The 22106-nt window shown below is 37.4% G+C and overlaps 1 protein-coding gene across 1 annotated transcript in view; it reads left to right on the forward strand.

The window, feature by feature from the left end:
* Nucleotides 1-17095, forward strand: part of thsd7aa (thrombospondin, type I, domain containing 7Aa) — a 119423-nt gene extending 102328 nt beyond the window's left edge. The window contains 6 exon segments of the mRNA XM_051873291.1: nucleotides 3630-3803; nucleotides 3920-4015; nucleotides 6796-6878; nucleotides 9899-10112; nucleotides 11249-11336; nucleotides 13752-17095. Coding sequence (XP_051729251.1) covers nucleotides 3630-3803; nucleotides 3920-4015; nucleotides 6796-6878; nucleotides 9899-10112; nucleotides 11249-11336; nucleotides 13752-13839 — 743 coding nt within the window. The 3' untranslated portion in view covers nucleotides 13840-17095.
* The last annotated feature ends 5011 nt before the right edge of the window (nucleotides 17096-22106 follow it).

Genomic DNA, 22106 nt, shown 5'->3' on the forward strand with positions numbered 1-22106 from the left:
CTGTTTTTTAACTTTCTGTTCATCAAAGAAAAATTAAAGATTCCAAAAAAATGTATTACGGTTTAAACAGAAATATTAAGCAGCACAACAGATTTGCTATCCCATTAATAAATTAACACACACATATACACACACACACACACACACACGTGTATATATATATATATATATATATATATATATATATATATATATATATATATATATATATATATATATATATAGATAGATAGATAGATAGATAGAGATATAGATATATATAGAGAGAGAGAGCTGCCTTTATATTTTAGCATCCTGGTCTATAGGAGTGCATTAAAGAAAACTTGCAAATTTTGCATTCCTCTGTCTAGCAGTTCACTTTTAAATCAATCAGAACAAATATGGCATATTAACAAGGTGGCTTTTATGAGACATTGTGGGAAATATTCACTAGGATATCACACAGCTGTAGTTCAACACTCTCATATACTGTTCTTTACTTTGCACATTCAAAATGGAGAATTAAACTTAATGGCTTGTCATCCATTATTATACTGTAATTTCACAGAGAAAAAATTGGAAACAAAGATTTCAGTTCAGACAGTATTTTGAAAGCATTTCGTTTCACCAAGCGAGATAGTAAGACAACATTTTGGCATGTCCTTTGTGGCAGAAGTAGAGGGCCGTGATTGTATGGAGCCCCTAAAGGCACGTGGTGATGGGAAAAATATATGAGAAATAATATATATTTCAATGCTTTTGCTTTCCCTCGCAAAACTTTTCCCATGAGAAACTTTGCATTCGCTTGCAAAACTTTTCTGTTCTTTGTGAGGGAGCGCAAAGTTTCTCAGAGGAACGGCAATTATTTGTGAGAGAACGCAAAAGCATTGATTGACATGATTTTTCCTCCCATCTCATATTTTTTCCTTAACCATGTCCCTTTAGGGGCTCCGTATGATTGAGATTTGTACAATGGGGCAGTGACAGTAACATCACACCAGCGTGTCAGTACAGATTTGTGTTGTGTTAGGGTAAGTTACAAGAAGCTTTGCTCTCACTGTAGTTGTGAGTTTTGCTTTCTTTAGAAAGTCACACAGTCCTTCACCCGCTCTGACCTTTGACCTCATCATTCTTCGGTCTTGAAGCGTAGCTCTCTGGCACACATCCCGTCTTGCCCTCATCTATAAAACTCCAGCTGTGACCTACTGCTGTGTTTTCCCGCTGTTTTTCCTATTCCGATCTCTCTCCTTCTTCTCTCTTTGCACACAAATGTTTCTTGATGATGCCTCGCTTCACATGTGAATATTCATCCCTCTGTTGTGTAACTTCATCAGCTATTCACACACATTCTAGAGTGTACTCTGTGAACCCAGGTGTCACATCTGCCTCTGGCTTTCCGCTGTGCACGTGCTCTGATAATCACGATCATAGGATTAGGGCTTCATGGAAGGACAACATTGTGAATAATTAATACTCTGGGAAATATTCACAAATCAGCATTGCTATTACAACAGGACAGACTGACCTACTTCTGTTGAAAAACACCCTGAGATCACATACACACACACACACACACACACACAAAAGTGGAGTTGAAAGAGGAGTTTAGGTATATTATCTTAATATCCTTGACAAAGAAAAAGAAAGCCCACAAGCAGAATTTGTTAGTTTTAGACCCAGTAGGTTGAAAATGCGAAAACATTTTCGTTCTTTGGGGCTTTAGATTGAAATCTCTTAATGAATCACTAGGCCCACACAGAATCTGTGCCCACGGAGCTCCTCAGAAATCCTTATGGACTTCTGTAGATTTGAAATGCTTGTCTTTTGCAAAGTTTGTTTGTTTATTAAATATTTTGGTAAGTTTGATTATCCCTTTAGCTACCAATAATACTGTAGAACTCTCAGCACCATTTAAATAATTTTTCAGCAAAATTCATGCTTACAGCTGTCACACAATTTAAATTTAAAGGGGTCCTTTTTTAAATTTTCAACTTTCTTTAGTATGTAATGTTACCGTTTGAGCATGAAAAAGGTCTGCAAAATTACAAAGCACAAAGTCACTCCAAAGGGAGTTATTCTCTATATCAGTGCGCACTGCCTCCATTGTAATCTTGAGTTTTCTTCCAGGAACAAACACATCATCATATTCTTCATTTAAATAATTCCCACCCAATTCATACGCAAAATAAAAGGAGCGTGGCCTGGTTGAGTTGCGTTAGTAGTGCGTTGCCTTTAGGACTGTCACTAACGATTATTTTGGTAATCGAGTAATCGATCGATTATTTTGACGATTAATGGAGTAATCTTATTTTTTGTGAATAAAAATACAAAATGCATTATGTATTATAACAAATGCCTGCAGAGGGCACCAATGGCCTTAATCCTTAATATTGGCCAAATGTTTACTTAATCTTTAAAATTTTTGCCACTTCTATACGATGTAAATGCTACAGCCACTGTAATTTCTTGAACAAGAACATGTGGACATCAAACATGCAAACTCAGAGCGAGGGTTTAAACTTTTATTTTGAAATCACGATGAACAGTTCGCATTTAGAAACATATGTATTCTCCTGTGTTTGCTTAGGTTTATAAGCGGTTTACGTTACAAATCTGATGAAATGCTGCGCATTGCGTTCCCAGATGAACGTTATAAGCAACCCAAACTCACAGAATATGCAGAAATGGAGTTTTTTAACCGAGCTGCTGAGACACATTCCACGCATGTACAACAGTGCAACCCTTCGTATGAAACACAAAGCACCTCAGATGTTACATGCATTCCCAAATGCATGTTATTTGAAACCCAAACAAACAGCACGTGCAGAGACCAAGTTCGTGCAAAGCTTCTATGAATGGAGCCGCTCTGAGACGGAAGAAACTCATAACCTGCACGCATGTAAATAATTAAAATGTTGCGCTTCATCCTCAGTGCATATATTTATTTAATGGAATCGCAGCCTTTGTGATTTCACAATAGTGCTATGCTATATTATCATTTTAAATGGTTTTAATACATTGTGTGGCTTTAGAAAATGCTCTATTAATGCGGTTCATGGATTCTTGTCCGTGGGATGCACCACTTCCGGTATTTTGCCGGTTACTCGACACGGGCAAATTGTAATTGAGGATTTCTAAAAATCGAGTACTCGAATTGAGGAATCGAGGAATCATGACATCCCTAGTTGCCTTACTTATGGTAAGGGGCGTGGCATTTCCAAAACACGCTTGAAGTGGTTGACCAATCACAATACACTGATCCAGCTGACCAATCACAATACACTGATCCAGCTAACCAATCAGAGCACACTGCTCTATTTGGAAAGGAGGCTTCATAGAGACAGGAACTAAAAGGAGCGTTACTGACAGACTAGGAAGAGAGGTGCTGCAACAATGTAAAATGTGTGAAAAAATAAGGTGTTTTTGAACATTCAAGTATGAAAACCTGTTCTAGTGACCCCAAAAAACAAAATCAAGACTTTGAAAAAGGGCATAATAGGTCCCCTTTAAATTTTAAATTATCTTTTTTATTTTAAATTTTGCAAAAAAAAAAAAAAGACATAAACCATGCCTAAATCTATCCAAGAAATTAGGGCAGTAATATCAGTCACCCAGTAATTTTCTAACAGAGATGTTGATGTATTGGCCAGGTGAGTGTTACCTGACAGACTGGACTCGGTGGAGCCCGTGTCAGCTGAGCTGTATCAGCGGGGATGATCTAGGGTTCGGGTCGGTGCAGGTGCGTTCTCGTGCCGTTCTAGCTCAGGAACCCGAGAACCTTCTTCAGTGCCCAGAACAGGAATGGGAAGCCAGACCATGTACAGGTGAGTCAAAATCAATGCATTTAGGGCAATGCAGTTAGATACCTTTAAGACACCTACATAATGTTTCATTATTTTTGTCTGTGTGTCACTGTTAATACTGTTTTATGCATTTGAAGATGGCCGATGTTATGAGTACAAGTGGATGACCGGTGCATGGAAAGGCTCATCTCGTCAAGTCTGGTGCCAGCGCTCTGATGGATTAAACGTCACAGGTGTGTGTTTGAAATTAATTAATAAATTGAAAAAAGAGGTGCAGCCCCAAGTGCACAAATTGTAGAAGCAGAGATAAACCACCCTGTATCTGCTTTCGATATTTAGAGAAAAAAATGAAACCATCACTATGACAGAAGCGTCAATATTCTTTTCCCAGAGAGTGTTTGATGACAGACTGGGGTTTGAGATAAAGTTGACATCTTGTGCTGTCATTTCCTGTCATGAAGGCTGAAGTGTACGATGTCTCCTCTTATACATCTGTATATACTTTATGGAAATATGCTTTTAATCCATGACAGTGTGACGCCCAAATATAATCCCATTCACCATCATGCCAGCTGTCCTCCCATGTTAATGTGTCTGTGTGTGTATTTCTCCGTCTTTCTCTGTGTTTTGGTGCAGGCGTGGAAATACATGAGAACAGAAGTATGTCCCTCACACTCTGCTGCAGAACATTAGAAATGCATTTAAATATGAGAGCTCATTTCGGCTGAGCTTTGTAATGCCATATTTATGCCAAATAGAGGCTTGGATTCAATCCCTACGATTTTCAAATGTTTATTTGTCCTCTGTGTCGAGCCGTCCAAACCGACCTCGTTCCAGATGGCACACATGAGTCTGGTCACTTTTGATTGGCAGAACAGGGCAGCAGAACTTCTAAGGCTGTAACCAATCCCTCTACACCGAACAGGTCCCTGTTTATGCATATTCATGAGTTATATTAAGGTGTGCAGCGGTATGAATATTCATACAAGCTGCTAATTGGTAAACATGTTTCTGCAGATGCTTACAGTTTATTCTGCACCTTTATAAAGGAGATCTTTTAACACGCCAATAGCTTTATCTTATTGCTAATGATGAAATTTTACAGTGAGAAAGACAAAAACACCCGTTAAATTCTTTAAAACGTATTGCCAGTTTACCTTGTAACCAGCTTTCTGATTTACACCAAATGACACATCTAGTGCTAGCTGAGGCCTTAACAATTGATATTGTATCTGGCAGCAGCAGTAAAGGCTGGTTCCGGAATTAGGGAGCAGTTCTATTTCACTGCTCTCATTGTTGATTGGATGTATTGATTCATCCCAGCTTAGAGAAAATAACACCCCTGCACTGGCCGCCGGCTGCCCATTTCAGTGCTTTTATAGATCCATTGGATTCCCACAGGCTGTGATTTGTAGAGAGGTGAGCGAAAGGATGTTGAGATCGTACACATAGGCGACCCAAGAAGAGAAGGCATTATTAATTGTGTTGGCTGATGAAAAAATGGGCCAGAATCCCATAGACTTGCACTGACGAAGTAGTCCAAGCATGAATATCTAGGGACCAGAATATAGTATGAGAATGGTAACCCCTCAGAACACCTTAGCAACCACAGAGAACATCCTAGTAATGCCCTAGAAAACACCACCGGGTCTAGGGGCCGCAAAGTTGCACTTATGGGCCTGTAAAAAGGTTTGGAGAAAAAAGATCAAAAATGTAAAATAATTAAATATTTAATTTAATGAAAACAAATATAATAAATACTATATAATAATATATAATAATAAATATCATATAATAATAATAATTCTGCTTTAAATCTTAATCATAATTATTTTAGTCTATTGACAGCCATAGTTTTGTTTTTCTTAATTACGGAAGCTCATTTCTGCCACATAAGAAAAAAATCACACATTTTGTAAATCATAATTATTATGACATAAGTCATAATAATTATGAGATGCTATGTCAATGAGATAAAATGTTGAATTTGACATACAAAGTCAAAAATATGAAATAAAAAGTCATAATCTTGACATAGGAAGTAAACATTATGACTTTCATTTTTTTTTTACTTTTTTTTTTTTTTTTTACTTTTTTTCCCCTTGTGTGGCGGAAAGGGGTTTCCATATCTAACAGTACTAATGGTGGGAAGAAAATAAGTATTTTTTTTTTTTTTTTTTGAAATAAATAAATAGCAACATAAAAGGGAAAAAAAAAATCCATATTATATTTTATGTATGCATGCACATTTATAATATTTTTATTTTTCACACTGTAGATTGGGTATTTAGGAAGAGGTCCCTCAGAAAGAGGAAACATGTTTTATTGTCCTGCTTTTAATGCAAGTAGACAACATTTTTATGTACTGTAGTAAGCTCACTTAAGGACTTGTTTAGTAAGATTTTACAAGAAAAATAATTTTTCTCATATGTAAATATGAAACATCTTGTATAATCTTAACTGCTGTATTTTTCTTTTTGTTTGTTATTGATTGGTATTGTATATATGCAACTCTTGTGTATTTTGTAACTCAGTTCTTGCCATCAAAATATGGCATTAAAAATACTACTACTACCCTCAGGAAAGGGAATCATCATATTTGGGGTTTTGTGGCATGAAAAAGTTTGAAAACCACTGCTTTCCCAAATACTGGGAAGGTTGTTGACATTGAGATTTGCACGGCCAAGTACCACTCACATTTTTTCCAGAAAATATAAAAATCTAGTTTAGTTTTAATTACTGCCTCGTGTTTATCAGTTAGCACATCAGTAATATCGTAACACGAGAGGTTTTAAGCATGGATTAAATTGGAGTGAAGCGTGCTTGGCAGTGTTTTGCATTTCCAGAGAGAGAGAGATTAAAAAAGAGGATGAATGTGGGAGAGCAACAGAATGGAGAGTCTTTGATGCCTCCTGCCTCCAGGACAATACACTGGCTGAAAATGGGCATGTGCTTCTTTGTGTGTGTTTGTCAATGTCATTAAACAATAAAACTTTGAACATTTTCCCTGCAGGTGGATGCCCATTGACAAGCGAGCCGGTGTCAGACAGGTCATGTGATCCAGCCTGCGACAAACCTCGCTCATACTGCACTGAGGTTAGTATGTGTGCATGTTTATGTCTGCTAAGGTGTGATGCTGGGATGCAGGCAGACTGCAAACAGGCTTGCATGGATATTCAATACAGCAGGATTAGACTTCCTCCAGAAGAGAGAGTTAGTCCTGGAATGTATAATGGGAAATGCTGAAACATGAGAACCAAATGCACTGGAAGATTTCATATATCAACAGATACCATCTTAATAACCTTAGATGGAAACTATTAAACCCACTTTACTGTTCAGTCTTTTGCTGATAAAAATAACAGTGTTAGCCCTTTGCATGGACTTTATCAAGCACTGTGACCAATGTCAGATGGTATTAGAAGCAGTCACACTTATATCAGTGCAGGCCAAATAAAATACCTTAGGGGAAGATAAGGCACTATCAGTTGAAAGCTTGATATTATTCTGGATGGCAGCAATGTTTTGCAGTGGTTTGTCTGTTTGAATGTTTTTATGCTTGCTTATGCCTTTGATTTGACTGTAAGATCCTCTAAATAAGTTATCAATGTGTTTATGGACATATACAGTTGGGGAGAAGGTGATAAGATGTGGCCATTTATTTTATTTTTTATATTTCAATATTTTATTTATTTTATTTTAATAATCTTTTTTGCAACTTTCTTAATAGTTTTCTTTAATTTAGTTAAAATTTCTTACTCTTTTAGATCATACTGTAATTACCAAACATTATTAACAAAACAGTTAATTAATAGAACTAGTACTAGAATAATTAATAGAACAAACTAGTTTCAATAAAAAAACTTTTTATTTTATTATAATACAATAATAATCTCCTTTCCACAAGAAAACATTCAAATTAGTGCTGTCAAATTGATTAATCGCGATTAATCACATCTAACATAAAAGTTTGTAAATATACAGTATGTGTGTGTGTGTGTGTGTGTGTGTGTATATATATGTATGTATATAATATATATACAGACTTTTATGTTAGATGCGAATAATCAATTTGACAGCACAAATTCGCATCTCACAAAAGTTTGTAAATATATATTAGATGTGTGTGTGTGTATATATATATATATATATATATATATATATATATATATATAAACAAACTTATAATTAGTCTACTGAACCAATCAAACAAAGACTTGTTCACATAAATCTATAGTTGTCTTCCAAATGACGCACTATACATTAGTGTCATTCTAATTGTTTAGTCATTCAGCATCAGTCTGACAGCAAAATATATGTACAGTTGCCTGGAAACAGAATGGCTTAATTTACTCCACTCTCCCCTATATTCAGCTTGTTCCCTTAAAGATAATCCTAAATGCAAACATCCATTGTGAGCTACCACATTTGTCCTCCAGCGTGCGATTTCCCCCATTGCATATGAACTACATGTTGTGTGAAATTGATGATTGCGAGTGTATCTAGACCGTGTCTCCCGCTGTGAAGTGAATCCCTGTATTGTGGGTAGAATCTGACTGTATTCATATCAGATTCTTCTGCTGCATCTGGACCTGCTCTCTTGTGCCCGTCTTTAGAGATGCAAATGCCCTGGTGCATTCCGTGATCGCGCCGATCTGAAGGGTTGTGTTTGCGTGTGGGGCATTTATCCTCCTAAGATTGCAGTGGGAATAAGAGACCCCCTGCAGACCACAGGAACCTGGGGGTTTCTCCACATATATTTGTACACAAGCACTCAGGCCTGCAGAACAATGATGCTCGTGGAGAGTCTTGTCAGTGGAAGAACACGTGCTGGGATGTATCTTTTCAACACCCACACTCGAACATGCACTCGCAGCCATGGAGAACCTTCAGGATTTACACAGTCCTGATGTTTTTCAGAACAAGGAAAGCACTAAAATAGCACAAAGAACAAGAACAGTATCTTTGAAATCACAGCTAGATGCCGCAGAAATATTTTTAGCAGCTGTTTGAGAGAGCTGTTAGCTGAAAGAAAGAACAACGTGACACTGATACAGAGAAAGCTAAGTGATGGTCGCAGGAGACGGAAAGTGAATTCAATTAGCAGCAGTTTAGAAGCCGGGGGAATGCCACAAATAGAAAGCTGTCTGTGTTTTTAGAAACAGGTATGAAAGATTTTCTGGTCCCATTTTATTTGGTCTCACATAGCCCGACTTTAAATTGACAGCATCAAGTCTGGTCCACATCATAGCTTATTCTAACCTAGAAACGTGCTTCAGGTAAAAGTAAATGTTGAAATATTTTAATTTTCAATAGACATAACAGTTTAGTGCCATTGCAACCTTGCATAAAAAGATTACTGTTATTAATTAAATATTGTGCTTCTAATATCCAGTAAACAAAAAATGCTAATAGGGGCCAATACTGATAGTCACAGATAAATTATGAATCCATATTGAAATGCCTTGTCTATTTCTGTTGAAAAACTGCAAAAATATAAGAGTTGTGTTAAAATTTTTATACATTTAATCAGACCTGATGACTATTTTTTTAAAAGTGTTAAATACTGGTTAATTTATAGACATTCACAACTGTTTAGGTTTGCATTTATTTGATTAAAAATACAGTAAAAACAGCAATTTTGTGAAATATTTTTACAATTTAAGCTGTTTTCAATTTTAATTTTTTTTTTTTTTTAATTGTAATTTATGCCTATGATGGCAAAGATGAATTTTTAGCATCATTTTAATATGCTGATTTGGTTCTCAAGAAACATTCTTATTATTATCAGTGTTGAAAACAGTTTTGCTGCTTAACATTTTTGTGGAAACCGTAATGCTTTTTTTATTTTTTTTTTTATCTTTGATGAATAGAACATTCAAAAGAACAGCATTTATTTGAAATATAATTTTTTATAGCATTATAAATGTGTTTACTGTCACTTTTGATCATTTGAATGCATCTTTGCTAAATAAAAATATTGTCTTTAAAAAATCTTTCTGACCCAAAACTTTTGAACAATGCTTGTTTTCCATTGTTTTATAGTGTATGCTGCTTGTCTGTTGTAAACTGTACCAGATCCATGTGTGTAACTGGTGCAATGTCTCCCCCTGCAGGCTGGTATCTGCGGCTGTGAGGAGGGTTACACTGAGGTGATGACGTCTGATGGAGTGTTGGACCAGTGCACGGTCATACCAGTGCTTGAGATCCCCACTGCAGGAGACAGTAAGGCTGACGTGAAGACGATCAGAGCACTCAACCCCACTCTGCCCACCTCCAACCTGCCAGGTCGCTCCGGACGCACCTGGTTCTTGCAGCCCTTCGGTCCTGGTGAGTTTGTGGAGAACAAAGCTCTGAATAGGTGCAAATGACCAGCTTGGAAACATGCTCACAAGCATTTATAGTATATTGAAAAATCAAGACTAATATTTTCACACTAACTACTGCTAACTATCTTTACTAGCTTTGCTAAATACATTTTAAAAAACATACTGTGGCCACAAAAAGTATTTGGACATCACAATTGTCTCCTCTTAAAATGTATGGGTTTATTTGCAGCATATACAATAGCACAAAAAAAAAAATGTAGGCACTTTTTTTAAGATCTTAAAAAGTGTTTGAGTTCAAATATCACTTTCTTGTCTTCAAATTAAATGGAATATGTCCATACGAACTACACCTTGTGGCCCATAGATTTAAAGTTAATTGAAAAATTATGCATGATTTGTTTCAATACGCCACTTAGTTTGGTATTTTGGTATCTATGCAGTGAAATTCAGATTTTATTAAAGAGGTTCTATGCTTTTTTTACATTTTCAACTTTCTTTAGTGTGTAATGTTGCTGTTTAATGAAAAAGTTCTGCAAAGTTACAAAGCACAAAGTCACTAAAAAAGGGAGTTATTCTCTATATCAGTGTGCACTCTTTCTGAACTCCCTGAAACACCTCAATTGTAGTCTTGAGTTTCTTCCGGGAATGAAAACATCACAATATTCCTCATTTAAATAATTCCCACACAAGGCATACACAAAAAAGGGCTTGGTTGAGTTGCGTTAGTAGTGTGTTGAAACTTGCAGTTATTGTAAGGCGTGACATTTCCAAAATGCGCTCAAAGCTGTTGACCAATTACAACACATTGTCCTTTTTTAGAAGGAGGGGCTTCATAGAGACAGGAACAGAGCGTTACTGACAGACTGGAAGAGAGATGCTGCAACAATGTAAAATATGTGAAAAATAAGGTGTTTTTTATTTTTTTTATATTCACACACGAAAACCTACTCTAGTAGACCCCCCAAAAAAGGACATAATAGGTCCTCTTTAAGTGTATCTTAAGTGTCCAAATACTTATTGAGGCCACAATAACATATGAAGGTCCAACAAAAGGAAAGGTGTTCCCAGTAGGTACCATTTTTGTCTGTTGTCTTAGTTATAAGCAGTTGATGTTGATGTGTGTGTGTATCTGCACAGATGGCAAACTGAAGACCTGGGTGTATGGTGTGGCAGCTGGAGCTTTTGTACTGCTAGTGTTCATTGTCTCCATGACTTATTTAGCCTGGTAAGAACATTTGTTATAACAACAAACTAGACATTTTGTTCCTTTTATAAATCATCTGCTTTATTCTATTCATCTTTTCATCATTCATTTATATTAATCCAAGTTACTTTGCCCTGCACTGCAAAAATCATTCAAAAAATCATTCAATCGAAAATCACCTAATCAATATTTTTGTCTTGTTTTCAACTAAAACATCCATTATGCTTTATAAGCATAAACCTCACTAGGTCTTGTTAGATTTATGTTCTAGACAAGAAAATTCATCACCCATGGGGTAAGAAACCTAAATCAAAATATATTTTATACAAGTCAAGTTTGCTTCTTAAGTATATACTTATATGTTTTAAATGAAAACGAGACAAAAAAAAGCTTCTTTTTTTTCAATTTAAGTCATTCTTTTTCCATTTTTCTCACTTCTTCATTTGTCTCCCTAACCCCTTCATATCTATCAGTTTTTGTATTCTGGCCCGGCGCTCTCCTTCGAGCCTGGACCCTTCTGTTGCCTCTGTGGTTTGGGTCGGACCCAACGACCAAGAGCTGATATATACCTGCCCTGCCTGTCAGCACATTGAGACTCAGTTCAACTAGAGCTCTCAGCTCAGGCCCATCCCTCATGGCCTTGCCCTGTTGCCAATCATATCCATCACCTATGCCTTCTCACTGTCACATGTGCCTTTCTGACCAATCACATGGAGCTGTTTGGAGGAGGTGAGCTGGTAGATCAACCGTTAGAAACAGAATGTAGATCAGTAGTGTAGCTTTATATATAGTACACTACTTTTTTATGATGCAGACAATATAAAACAAATACATTCCAGCATTCCATGACATATTTAATAATTTTATTATATATCTATTTATTTATTTAATTTAGCCTGTTAAATCACTCCGTACTGTACTGTTGCGTCTCAAGTAAATTGATCTTGTTTCAAGAATTTTTCGATACTGTAATAATCATTAAGAATATGATATTTGAATTGTACATACAAATCTATAGATGACTAATATATACAAAGAGCTTGTCCATTTGGCCAATATTTTAGCCAGTTTCTGTACCCACACTGCCCCCTGATGGTCAGGTCTAACATAGCCATTATTATCATCATCATCATCATCATCAATGAAAATTCACTCATTTCTCACACATTATTTTTTATTATTACATGATGCAAAATAATTATGCTGTATTTCTTGAAGTTCACCTATTAATATTGATAGTTTGACCTATTTACAGAAAAGTTGTTCTGATGCTACTTAATGACTTTTGAGGTAAATTGGTGACACTGAGGTTTAGAGGATGTTGTATTCACATGTGTCCCTATCTCTGTGTCATAGTACTCGCTAAGGTAAGTTTGGTTTGTAGAGTTTAGTGGGCTGGAACGTGCTGCTGGCTACTTCCCTGTTCCTTCCATTGCCAAAGCATATGCTTCCTGTAAAAGTTAGCATGGCAGCTAATTACTAATCATAATAATTAATAATCAAAGCTAACCTTTTTTTTAGCATCTGCCTTCATGTCTTTTGAGAAATATCTCAGTTTCAATATTTAAAAGCTGCAAAATAATACATTGCACAATTAAATGTGCAGTGCCAAATTTCGACCCCCTGCCAAATTATAACCCCCCTCGTTGAAGTCGCTACCTGATTGCCTAATCTTAACCCCACCCCTAATCCTAACCCCTCCCCCACTCCTACCAGTACTAGGGCGGTAATAATCTGGCTGGGGGTCGAAATTCGGCACAACACCGGGGTATTTTCATCACTTAAAATGTTAACTGTAATATATATATATATATATATATATATATATGTTATTTATTTCAGCTAGTTGCCAATAAAACATTTCTAATTTTTATTTAGTTTAACTTGATGTACTAAAATAACTAAAATTGAAAAATTAAGAAATTTGTATAGACTTTTTTTAAAGTAATAAAATGATGAAAACTCAACTTAAAAATAAAAATGGAAAATAAATAAAAACTCATTTAACTTATTAATTAAGTCTATAATAGTATCTCAATGATAGTAAAATAACACTGGTGCGGTGTGTAATGTTATAGTGGTATAAGCTACACCAAATTGCATGATATATAAAAAAGGCCTTTACTAAAGCATGGCAACCAGCAGCAGTGCATGGACACCTAACAACACAAAATGCCCTCAAAAAACACAGACGCATTTCAGTGTTGCAAAGTGATAAAACACTTGAATAAACAGATGCAATAGATATACAGGTCATGGATTTAAAGCACTGTTATACAGTATAAGATGTTATAGAAGGTCAAAGTCTAATTCTGTGTGTTTTAATAAAATATTTTAGATAAATTTAGTAAATATGTGCAGGTAAACAATCTTTTTGCATCTGTTGAAGTAAAAATTACATTGCTTTATATTAACAGCCATTTTGTTTTTCCACAGCAAAAAGCCAAAGAAGCCCCAGAGAAGACAGATGAACAACAGACTCAAGCCTCTGACTCTGGCTTACGACGGCGACGCTGACATGTAGCCTAACCACGTTCGCTTCGCACTACAGATACTCACCTCTTTTCACAGTCTGCCACCGGTACAAGCCTCAAACAAGGAGACTCGCGCAAACTCACCGACTGCTTTTTATAAGACGCTAATGGAACCTCAGAGAGAGACTCGATCCGTGTTTATATAATGTTTCTCCCCGCCCCTTTTTTTACGTTCGAGTTTTTTGACTTTATTTCACGAGAGCCTTCACAAACTCTTCAAAAATCTTCTTCAGGAAGTCTGCCTTCACCTCTCTGCCATTGACATCTTTCTGTAACATAGACTTGTCTTTCGGGAGGAAAGTTGCAGGACCCTTATTAAATTGGGAGGATTTTTTTGCTGAGAAGCACAGAATATGCCCGTCTCCTGTTTAGTAAAGTCACACTTCTTGTCAGCTCCTGCAGTGTGTTAGCGGCCTGAGGCCTTGTCAGTGGCTGTTGGGGACGTGTCATGTTCAGAGAACCTAAATACACAATTTATCTCGCTAGAAGCATTTTCAGCGCTGAAATGTTCTGGCGGATCCTTCTCTGTGTCAATTAGAAGGGTAAAAGACTGCAGCTCACTAGCGCCCCCTATAGAAACACTGGCCTGCCTTTCCCCCTTTCTCTATTCAGGCTCCATTTTGCACTATATTAGTGCAGCATGAACATTTACTTATAGCATTGCCATAGAAAACTGCCTCTCGCAAAACAAGATGATGTACAGTCTTGTGCTAGACACGCTTCTTTAAAAAAAGAGAGCGAGAGAGAACAAAAGTAGCCCTTTTTTCCTTCTGACGGAACTCGCCGATGTTTGTTTATACATACTTGTTTACTGGTTACCTCCTGTTTGTGATAATGGGGCTGTTGAAAAGATTTTTGTGGATTCCACAAACCCCCTCCTGTTGTATGTACATTTGCAATCAGCCGTGTCTTTGCTTTCTTTGCCTGATTGACTCGTGTATGATTCAGTGGTTCTTTTCACCTTAGAGATCCAGGTCGGTGAAGTTTTCCATGTGTTTCAGTCTTCTCTGATTTCAAGGGCTCTGTGTTCATAATCTGAGCGCTTTTAACAGTTTGATTTACTGATCCTACTGTGTCTGTGTGAACCTATTTTGTTCGCAGTTGATATACCGTGGCTATCTAACACAATAACGGCGTGCAGTTTCATATCAGCTAGATTTGGAAAAACCAATGCTCTGATCAGTTTGGGCAACATTTGTTTACCTTTTAATTTGAGGTTGAAAAAATCTCAGCTCAATAATTAATCATCAAAAAAATAAAGTACAAAAAACAAGCACACAATAAAATTACTAAAAATGGAAACAGACAATATAAAAATAAAAGCCAATTTTAAAATATTAATAAATACTATAATAGTAATAATGACCGGTTGACTGTACACAATCCCGCTTATTACACAGTTACTCGCCAAATAAATACACAGTGACATCAAATATAGATTTAAGTTTAAATTATTTTATAAGTTTACCTGTATATCATCAAAATATGAGATGGGAGGAAAAATTATATTTCAATGCTTTTGCATTTTCTCGCAAATATTTTGCCTTCCCCTACGGAAGCTTGTTTCCACCACTGAATAAAAAATAAAAATGGTAATTGCAACTTTTATCTCACAATTCTGACTTTTTTCTCAGAATTGCGAGTTATAAAGTTAGAATTATGAGATATAAACTCACAATTGCGAGTTTTAAAGTCAAAATTGTGTTATAAACTTGCAATTCTGACTTTTTTTCTCAGAATTGTTTATATCTTGCAATTCTAAGTTTATAACATGCAATTGTGAGTTATAAAGTCAGAATTGTGAGTTATAAAGACAGATTTAAACTCGCAATTCTGATAAGTCACTTTTTTCCTCAGAATTGGACTTCATAACTCGCAATTGCAAGTTTATATCTCACAATTCTGAGAAAAGAAGTTAGAATTGCAAGATATAAACTTGCAAGTGCAAGAAAAAAAGTCAGAACTGCGAGGAAAAAAGTCAGAATTGGGATTTTATATCGCAATTCTGACTAGTTCTCGCAATTATGAGTTTATATCTCACAGTTCTGAGAAAAGAAGTCAGAATTGCGAGATGTAAACTCACAATTGTGAGATAAAAAGTTGCAATGACTTTTTATTTTTTAAGCTTCCATATTCCCCCAAGAAACTTTGCGTTCACTCGCAAAACTTTTGAGCTTTGCAAGCAAACACAAAGCTCCTTAGGGGAACGCAATTGTTTTTGAGGAAACGCAAAGGTTTTGTGGACAAACGCAAAGTTTCTCAGTGGAACGCAAAACTTTTGCGAGAGAACACTAAAGCATTGAAATATATTTTTTCCTTCCATATCTCATATTTTTTTTCCATCACCATGCCCCTTTAGGGGCTCCATATCATCAAAGCTTCTGCTTAGAAAAAAAAATAGTCAGTTACAATATACAGAACAGTCAGGCTAGCAACAAGATGAATATTAGAACTCAAGACCTTTAATTTGACTTTTACCACATTCTTTAACTGAGACACAAGATGGCGCCAGCTGCGTTTGAGATGAAAGTAGTTTGATAGCATTGCCATGGATGATGTTTGACCAGAATCCAGTATTCCAGAGAGCTGTGTAATAAAGTGTTTTGCAATGCTCAGTTTTCAAAGGAAAAGTATAGAATTTTTTTTTTTTTTTTTACTTGATAAGGGTGCAAGTTATATTTGTCACCATGCCATGAACCTGCATATAGGTAATCACACACCAACAGGATTAGTTATGAAGATGATATATGGATTCAGATATGACTGAAATGGTCGTCACTGTCACCGACCATCTAAAATTGGGTAGAAAAGCACAAATAAGTAGGTTAGGGACAGTTTTTCCAAAAAAAAACACATCTACAGTGAATGAACTACGGGCGCTACTGATCTCTAAAGGCATATCATTAAATTTGCTTTCAAATACGACGGGTGAAAGGAATGTTTACTTATGTTAATACTTTTGTTAATTTGTAAATACATGAATGATCTTTTATTTAATAATGATTTCTTTATTATATATAAATTTGTTCATTTCTTTTTTTACTACGCAAAGTGTTTAGTACAAACCTCTCGAAGTGTGTCTGAGAGTGTGTGTGTGTGAGAGAGAGAGTGAGAGAGTCTGTTGTTACTGATCTTCGCTGGGGCGATCCAGGTTACTGTGTGAGAATATTGCTTTCTTCTTTTCCTACAGGTTGTTTATATGTGTCTGATGAATTGCTGATAATAAACAAGAAAAACATTGCTGTACATGTGGCTCATTTCAGTTTTAATTTCAGTTTAACTTGCCTGCACATTAATATGCGTGGGACGATAATGCAGAGGAGGTTGATTATCGTAATTGATTTCCTGTAGATGAAAGATTTTTAAGATCTCACTGTTTTTGAGTGCACTCAGTGTGACATGAGAGAGTGGGTGGGATATATTAGGCAGCACTCCTCAAAGTTGATGTGTTAGAAGCAGGAAAAACGGATTTGAGCGAGTTTGACAAGGGCCAAATTGTGATGGCTAGACGACTGGGTCAGAGCATCTCCAAAACTGCACCTCTTGTGGGGTGTTCCCGGTCTGCAGTGGTCAGTATCTATCAAAAGTGGTCCAAGGGAGGAACAGTGGTGAACCGGCGACAGGGTCATGGGCGGACAAGACTCATTGATGCACGTGGGGAGCGAAGGCTGGCTCGTGTGGTCCGATCCAACAGACGAGCTACTGTAGCTCAAATTGCTCAAGAAGTTAATGCTGGTTCTGATAGAAAGGTGTCAGAATACACAGTGCATTGCAGTTTGTTGCGTATGGGGCTGCACAGCTGCAGACCAGTCAGGGTGCCCATGCTGACCGCTGTCCACCGCCGAAAGCACCAACATTGGGCACGTGAGCATCAGAACTGGACCACGGAGCAATGGAAGAAGGTGGCCTGGTCTGATGAATCACATTTTCTTTCACATCATGTGGATGGCCGGGTGCGTGTGTGTCGCTTACCTGGGGAACACATGGCACCAGGATGCATTATGGGAAGAAGGCAAGCCAGCGGAGGCAGTGTGATGCTTTGGGCAATGTTCTGCTGGGAAACCTTGGGTTCTGCCATCTGCCAAAATTATATAAATATCATTAAATGGGTAACACTTTACAATAAGCTTTCACATGAACTAACAATGAACAATACTTCTACAGCATTTATCTTAGATAATGTTCATCTCAACATTTACCCCCAGTTTCACAGACATGGTTTAAGCTAGTCCTAGACTAAAATGTGTGTTTGAGCTGTTTTAACTGAAAGAAACTTATACTGACATATCTTAAAATATGTCAGAGCCATTGTTTTGTCTCAAGATGCACACTAGTTTATAAAAGCTACATAAATGCCCTAATTGAACTAAGGCCTAATCCTGGCTTAGTCTATGCCCTGTCTGTGAAACCAAGCCTTAGTAATACATTTTGAAGATCGAAAGTTGTAGCTGTTAACATTAGTTAATGCACTGTGAACATGAACGTTTTCATTAACTAACATTAACAAAGGTTAATAAATGCTGCAAGAATATATTGTTCATTGTTAGTTAATGCTAGTTAATGCATAATCTAATGATAACAAATAAGACATGGTAAAATGTTACAATTAAATGTATTCTGTAAAATCAAACCTGCTTCAATTATACACTGGTTGTCCACTAGATGTCGCTACAACACAGTGTCTGAATAGTTGATTTTTTTTTTTTTTTTTATTAGCAATGTTTGGTAATAAATTAAAGTACTTCAGAACTAATCAAATGATTTAACATACATAAAGTCTTAAATGTTTTCTTAAAGACATGATGTTTCCCCCAAACAGCACATAATTCAGCAGCATGATTTGGTACAGTACAATTGCGCATAATCAGAGGAAAGATTCAGAAGACCTTACTGTTGGAGGTCGTCCCATAGATTTGGACATAAAGTGACAGTGCCTACAGTGTAAGATGTTCTTTTGTTTTAATAGTAGAGTCATCCCGCTGCCCTCAGCTTGTTAAAGTCATATCTGGCTTTAATCAGCAGGGTCACAATGCTTCTATGATTATAATCATGGCTTGAGGCCTCTGGGAGTCTTCAGTCCTCATTACCCAATCAGTAATTATCACAATCATGTCTCTTGGCCCTCATTCCAATTGAATTCCACAGCTAAGAGAAGGAAGCCTTACAGACTGACCTAATCAATTAAGTCTCAGCGCATGGCTACTTCAATCCGATGACTTTGTCCCAACCTCTGAGTTATCAAGATGGAGCGAAAGTTTGATTAAGCAGAACCGACATCAGGTACACTAAAGGATTCCTGGAATATCAACTCCAAAGAGAAGGAAGGAAGTTTGCTTTTGGTCCGGTATTGAGGAACTTTGATAATCTTCAGCAGATAAATCAAGCTCTGACTCAATTATACCATTAAGTTGCACTTTAGGAAGTCCTAGAACTACAGCTTGTGATTGATTTGTGGATGCTGTGATCTCTGTGCCAAATGTTCAAATGCTGGGGTGAAGCTTAAAGAGACAGATAACCCAAAACAAAAAATCAATATTTGTTTCCTCAACCTTGCATCATAAAAACCTCTATGACTGTATGATATTTTGAAGAATGTCTCATTGTCTTTTGTCTATACAGTGCAGGTCAGCAGGGACCTAATGTTATTTGACTTTCATTTTCAGAATATGTTCTTTACGGAGGCCCTAAAGGGACATGTCAATGCAAAAAAACTTTGGTATTCCCCCCAAAAACTTTTGTGATGGAAATAATGGAGAATAATGGAAATTTTATTATTTTATTTTTTTTCTCTCCCATCATATTTTTTCCATCATCTTGTCCCCATGTCGGTAGTTCATTTCTGTTCTGCAGGGAAAAAAAGTTAAACAGGTTGGAACAATATGAAGGTGAGTACATGATGACAAAATCTGCATCTGAAATTGCGAACTGTACAGAAGGTACTAGATTTGGTTTGAAACTAACTTCACGACAATAAAAAACAACAAACGTAATTCTATGTTTTTCTGATGCGAGACTTTTATTTTGAAAGATGTGTGTGAAAGCTGTTGACTCATCTGTCAGACGCAGTTTAAATAAAGAGTGACTGAGAAAAATGTGTTGTCCTGATTCAGTATGTGCGGTCAGATGAGATTATGTCAGATTATGGCTGCATCTGAAATGTCATACTTCCCTACTATACAGTAGGCACAGGCAAAAAACAGTATGTGATAAAAGAAGTATGTCCGAATTCACAGTACTCATAAAAGAGTAGGCAGAAAGTCCCCGGATGACCTACTACTTCCGGCAAGATTCTGTGTGCACACAATTGACACTTTACTATCTCATGAGGCCACTGGAGAGGATTTGTGAATGGAAGAAAAGGCCCGGGTATACTTAATTTTCCGCTTTCCGTCTTTCGCACATTTGAGCCTTTCAAAGTATACTCCTTTGGCCGTAAGTGCAGAAAGACGCGTTCGGCGTGTATGCACTATCTAGTGGATTTTGTTTTCAAGTGTTCAAGTCACTCGCACATGTGCTGTTGTACGCGGACCGTCCGCGCGGTCTCAAAAATTGGCCTGCATGCGGACAGGGTGTGAGGACATCCACGGACCCACCTGATGACGAAAATTACATCATGCGGACGGCCGAAGTATACTTCGGGCTTAAGGTCCGGGTATACTTCATCTTCAGCGTTCCGCACCATCTCGCGCACAGTTGAGCTTGTGAGCCTTTCAAAGTATACTCCTTTGGAAAGACTGCGTTCACTGCATGCGCACTATCTAGTGGATTTTGTTTTCAAGCGTTCAAGTCACTCGTACATGCGTTGTTGTACGCGCACCATTCGCACGGTCTTAAAAATTGGGCTGCACGTGGACGGGGTGTGCGGATGTACACGGACCCTCCTCATGACGAAAATTACATCATGCGGACGGCCCGAAGTATACTTTGGGCTTAAGGCTAGGGTATACTTCATTTTCCTCATTTCACTCTGTCTTGCGCAGAATTGAGCGCGCAAGCCTTTCAAAGCATACTTCTTTGGCCGTAAGCGCGGAAAGACACATTCGCCGCGTACGCACTATCTAGTGGATTTTGTTTTCAAGCGTTCAAGTCACTCGCACACACGCCATCCGCGCGGTCTCAAAAATTGGGCTGCATGTGGATGGTGTGTACGGCCGAAGTATACTTTGGGCTTTAAAGCAATGCAACTGACATTGGTAAATCACATGATAAGGGCAACATGTAGTGCATCCAGATTACATTCATACTACACACATTCATACTATATAGAACATACTCTTTTAGCGATCGCAAAGTAAGTACTTATTCAAAATAAGTACCTACTCGAGAGTATGTGATTTCGAATGCAGCCTATATGTCAGTTTCATTATTCTAACGTTATCTTCACAACTTGTTACGAAAAAAGTCTCTCACCTCAGAAAAACGAACTTTCCTGTCCTGTCAGCCATTTTACTGTGCTCGTAGAACACTCGTCACTGTCATGTGACCTACGGTGAACTGCGTTGCTTCACTGCCATTCACAACTCCTTTCCTGTGGCCTCATGGAATAGTAAAGTGTCCAGTGAATGTGCACTTCATGAATATCTGCGGAAAGTCATCTGGGAACTTTTCGCCTACTGTTTTATGAATACTATGAATTTGGACATAGGCCTACTATACTCGGCTCATACTGTTTTTCGCCTAGTGTATATGGAAGCATATTCGGACGCAGGAAAAATTTTTGGGTGGTGAACTATCCCTTTAAGAAAGACGTCAGAGACCCAAAATGTCATTAAAAGCATATTTTTCTCATGAAAGTTCTTGAAACTTCTTCTAAAGGCTCTGCAGATGAAATGAAAAACTCGAGAGCATATTGGGGAAAAAAACATTTGCCGTCTGCCGCAGTAAGACATTTGTTATTGTTTAAAGAGTCGAGTTTATAATTCACCATAATCGGAGTCATTAACCCTCCTGATTGTGTGCGTCGTTCTGAAGCGCGCTGAGATGCAGATGCAGTGGACTTTGTGTGCGAGTATCAGTCTGGCCGTTTCTCCGAGTCCAGCCGTCAGTTTAATTGCCATGCGGAAGCACTTGATGCGCGCCAGCTGCATCCTGCGACCGGTGCTCTGATCCCGCATTTGTCTCTGTCAGTGCCTTCGGGGTCCGCCCGCTCCAGCACTCATATGAGCCATGCTGGCAGCCACCACCAGCCTGCACCAACTTAGCTCGACATGAAAACTCTCTCTCTCTCTTTCTCGCAAACACACATACACACAAACCC

The sequence above is a fragment of the Ctenopharyngodon idella genome, chromosome 19 (assembly GCF_019924925.1).
Source record: "Ctenopharyngodon idella isolate HZGC_01 chromosome 19, HZGC01, whole genome shotgun sequence".
NCBI lineage: Eukaryota > Metazoa > Chordata > Actinopteri > Cypriniformes > Xenocyprididae > Ctenopharyngodon > Ctenopharyngodon idella.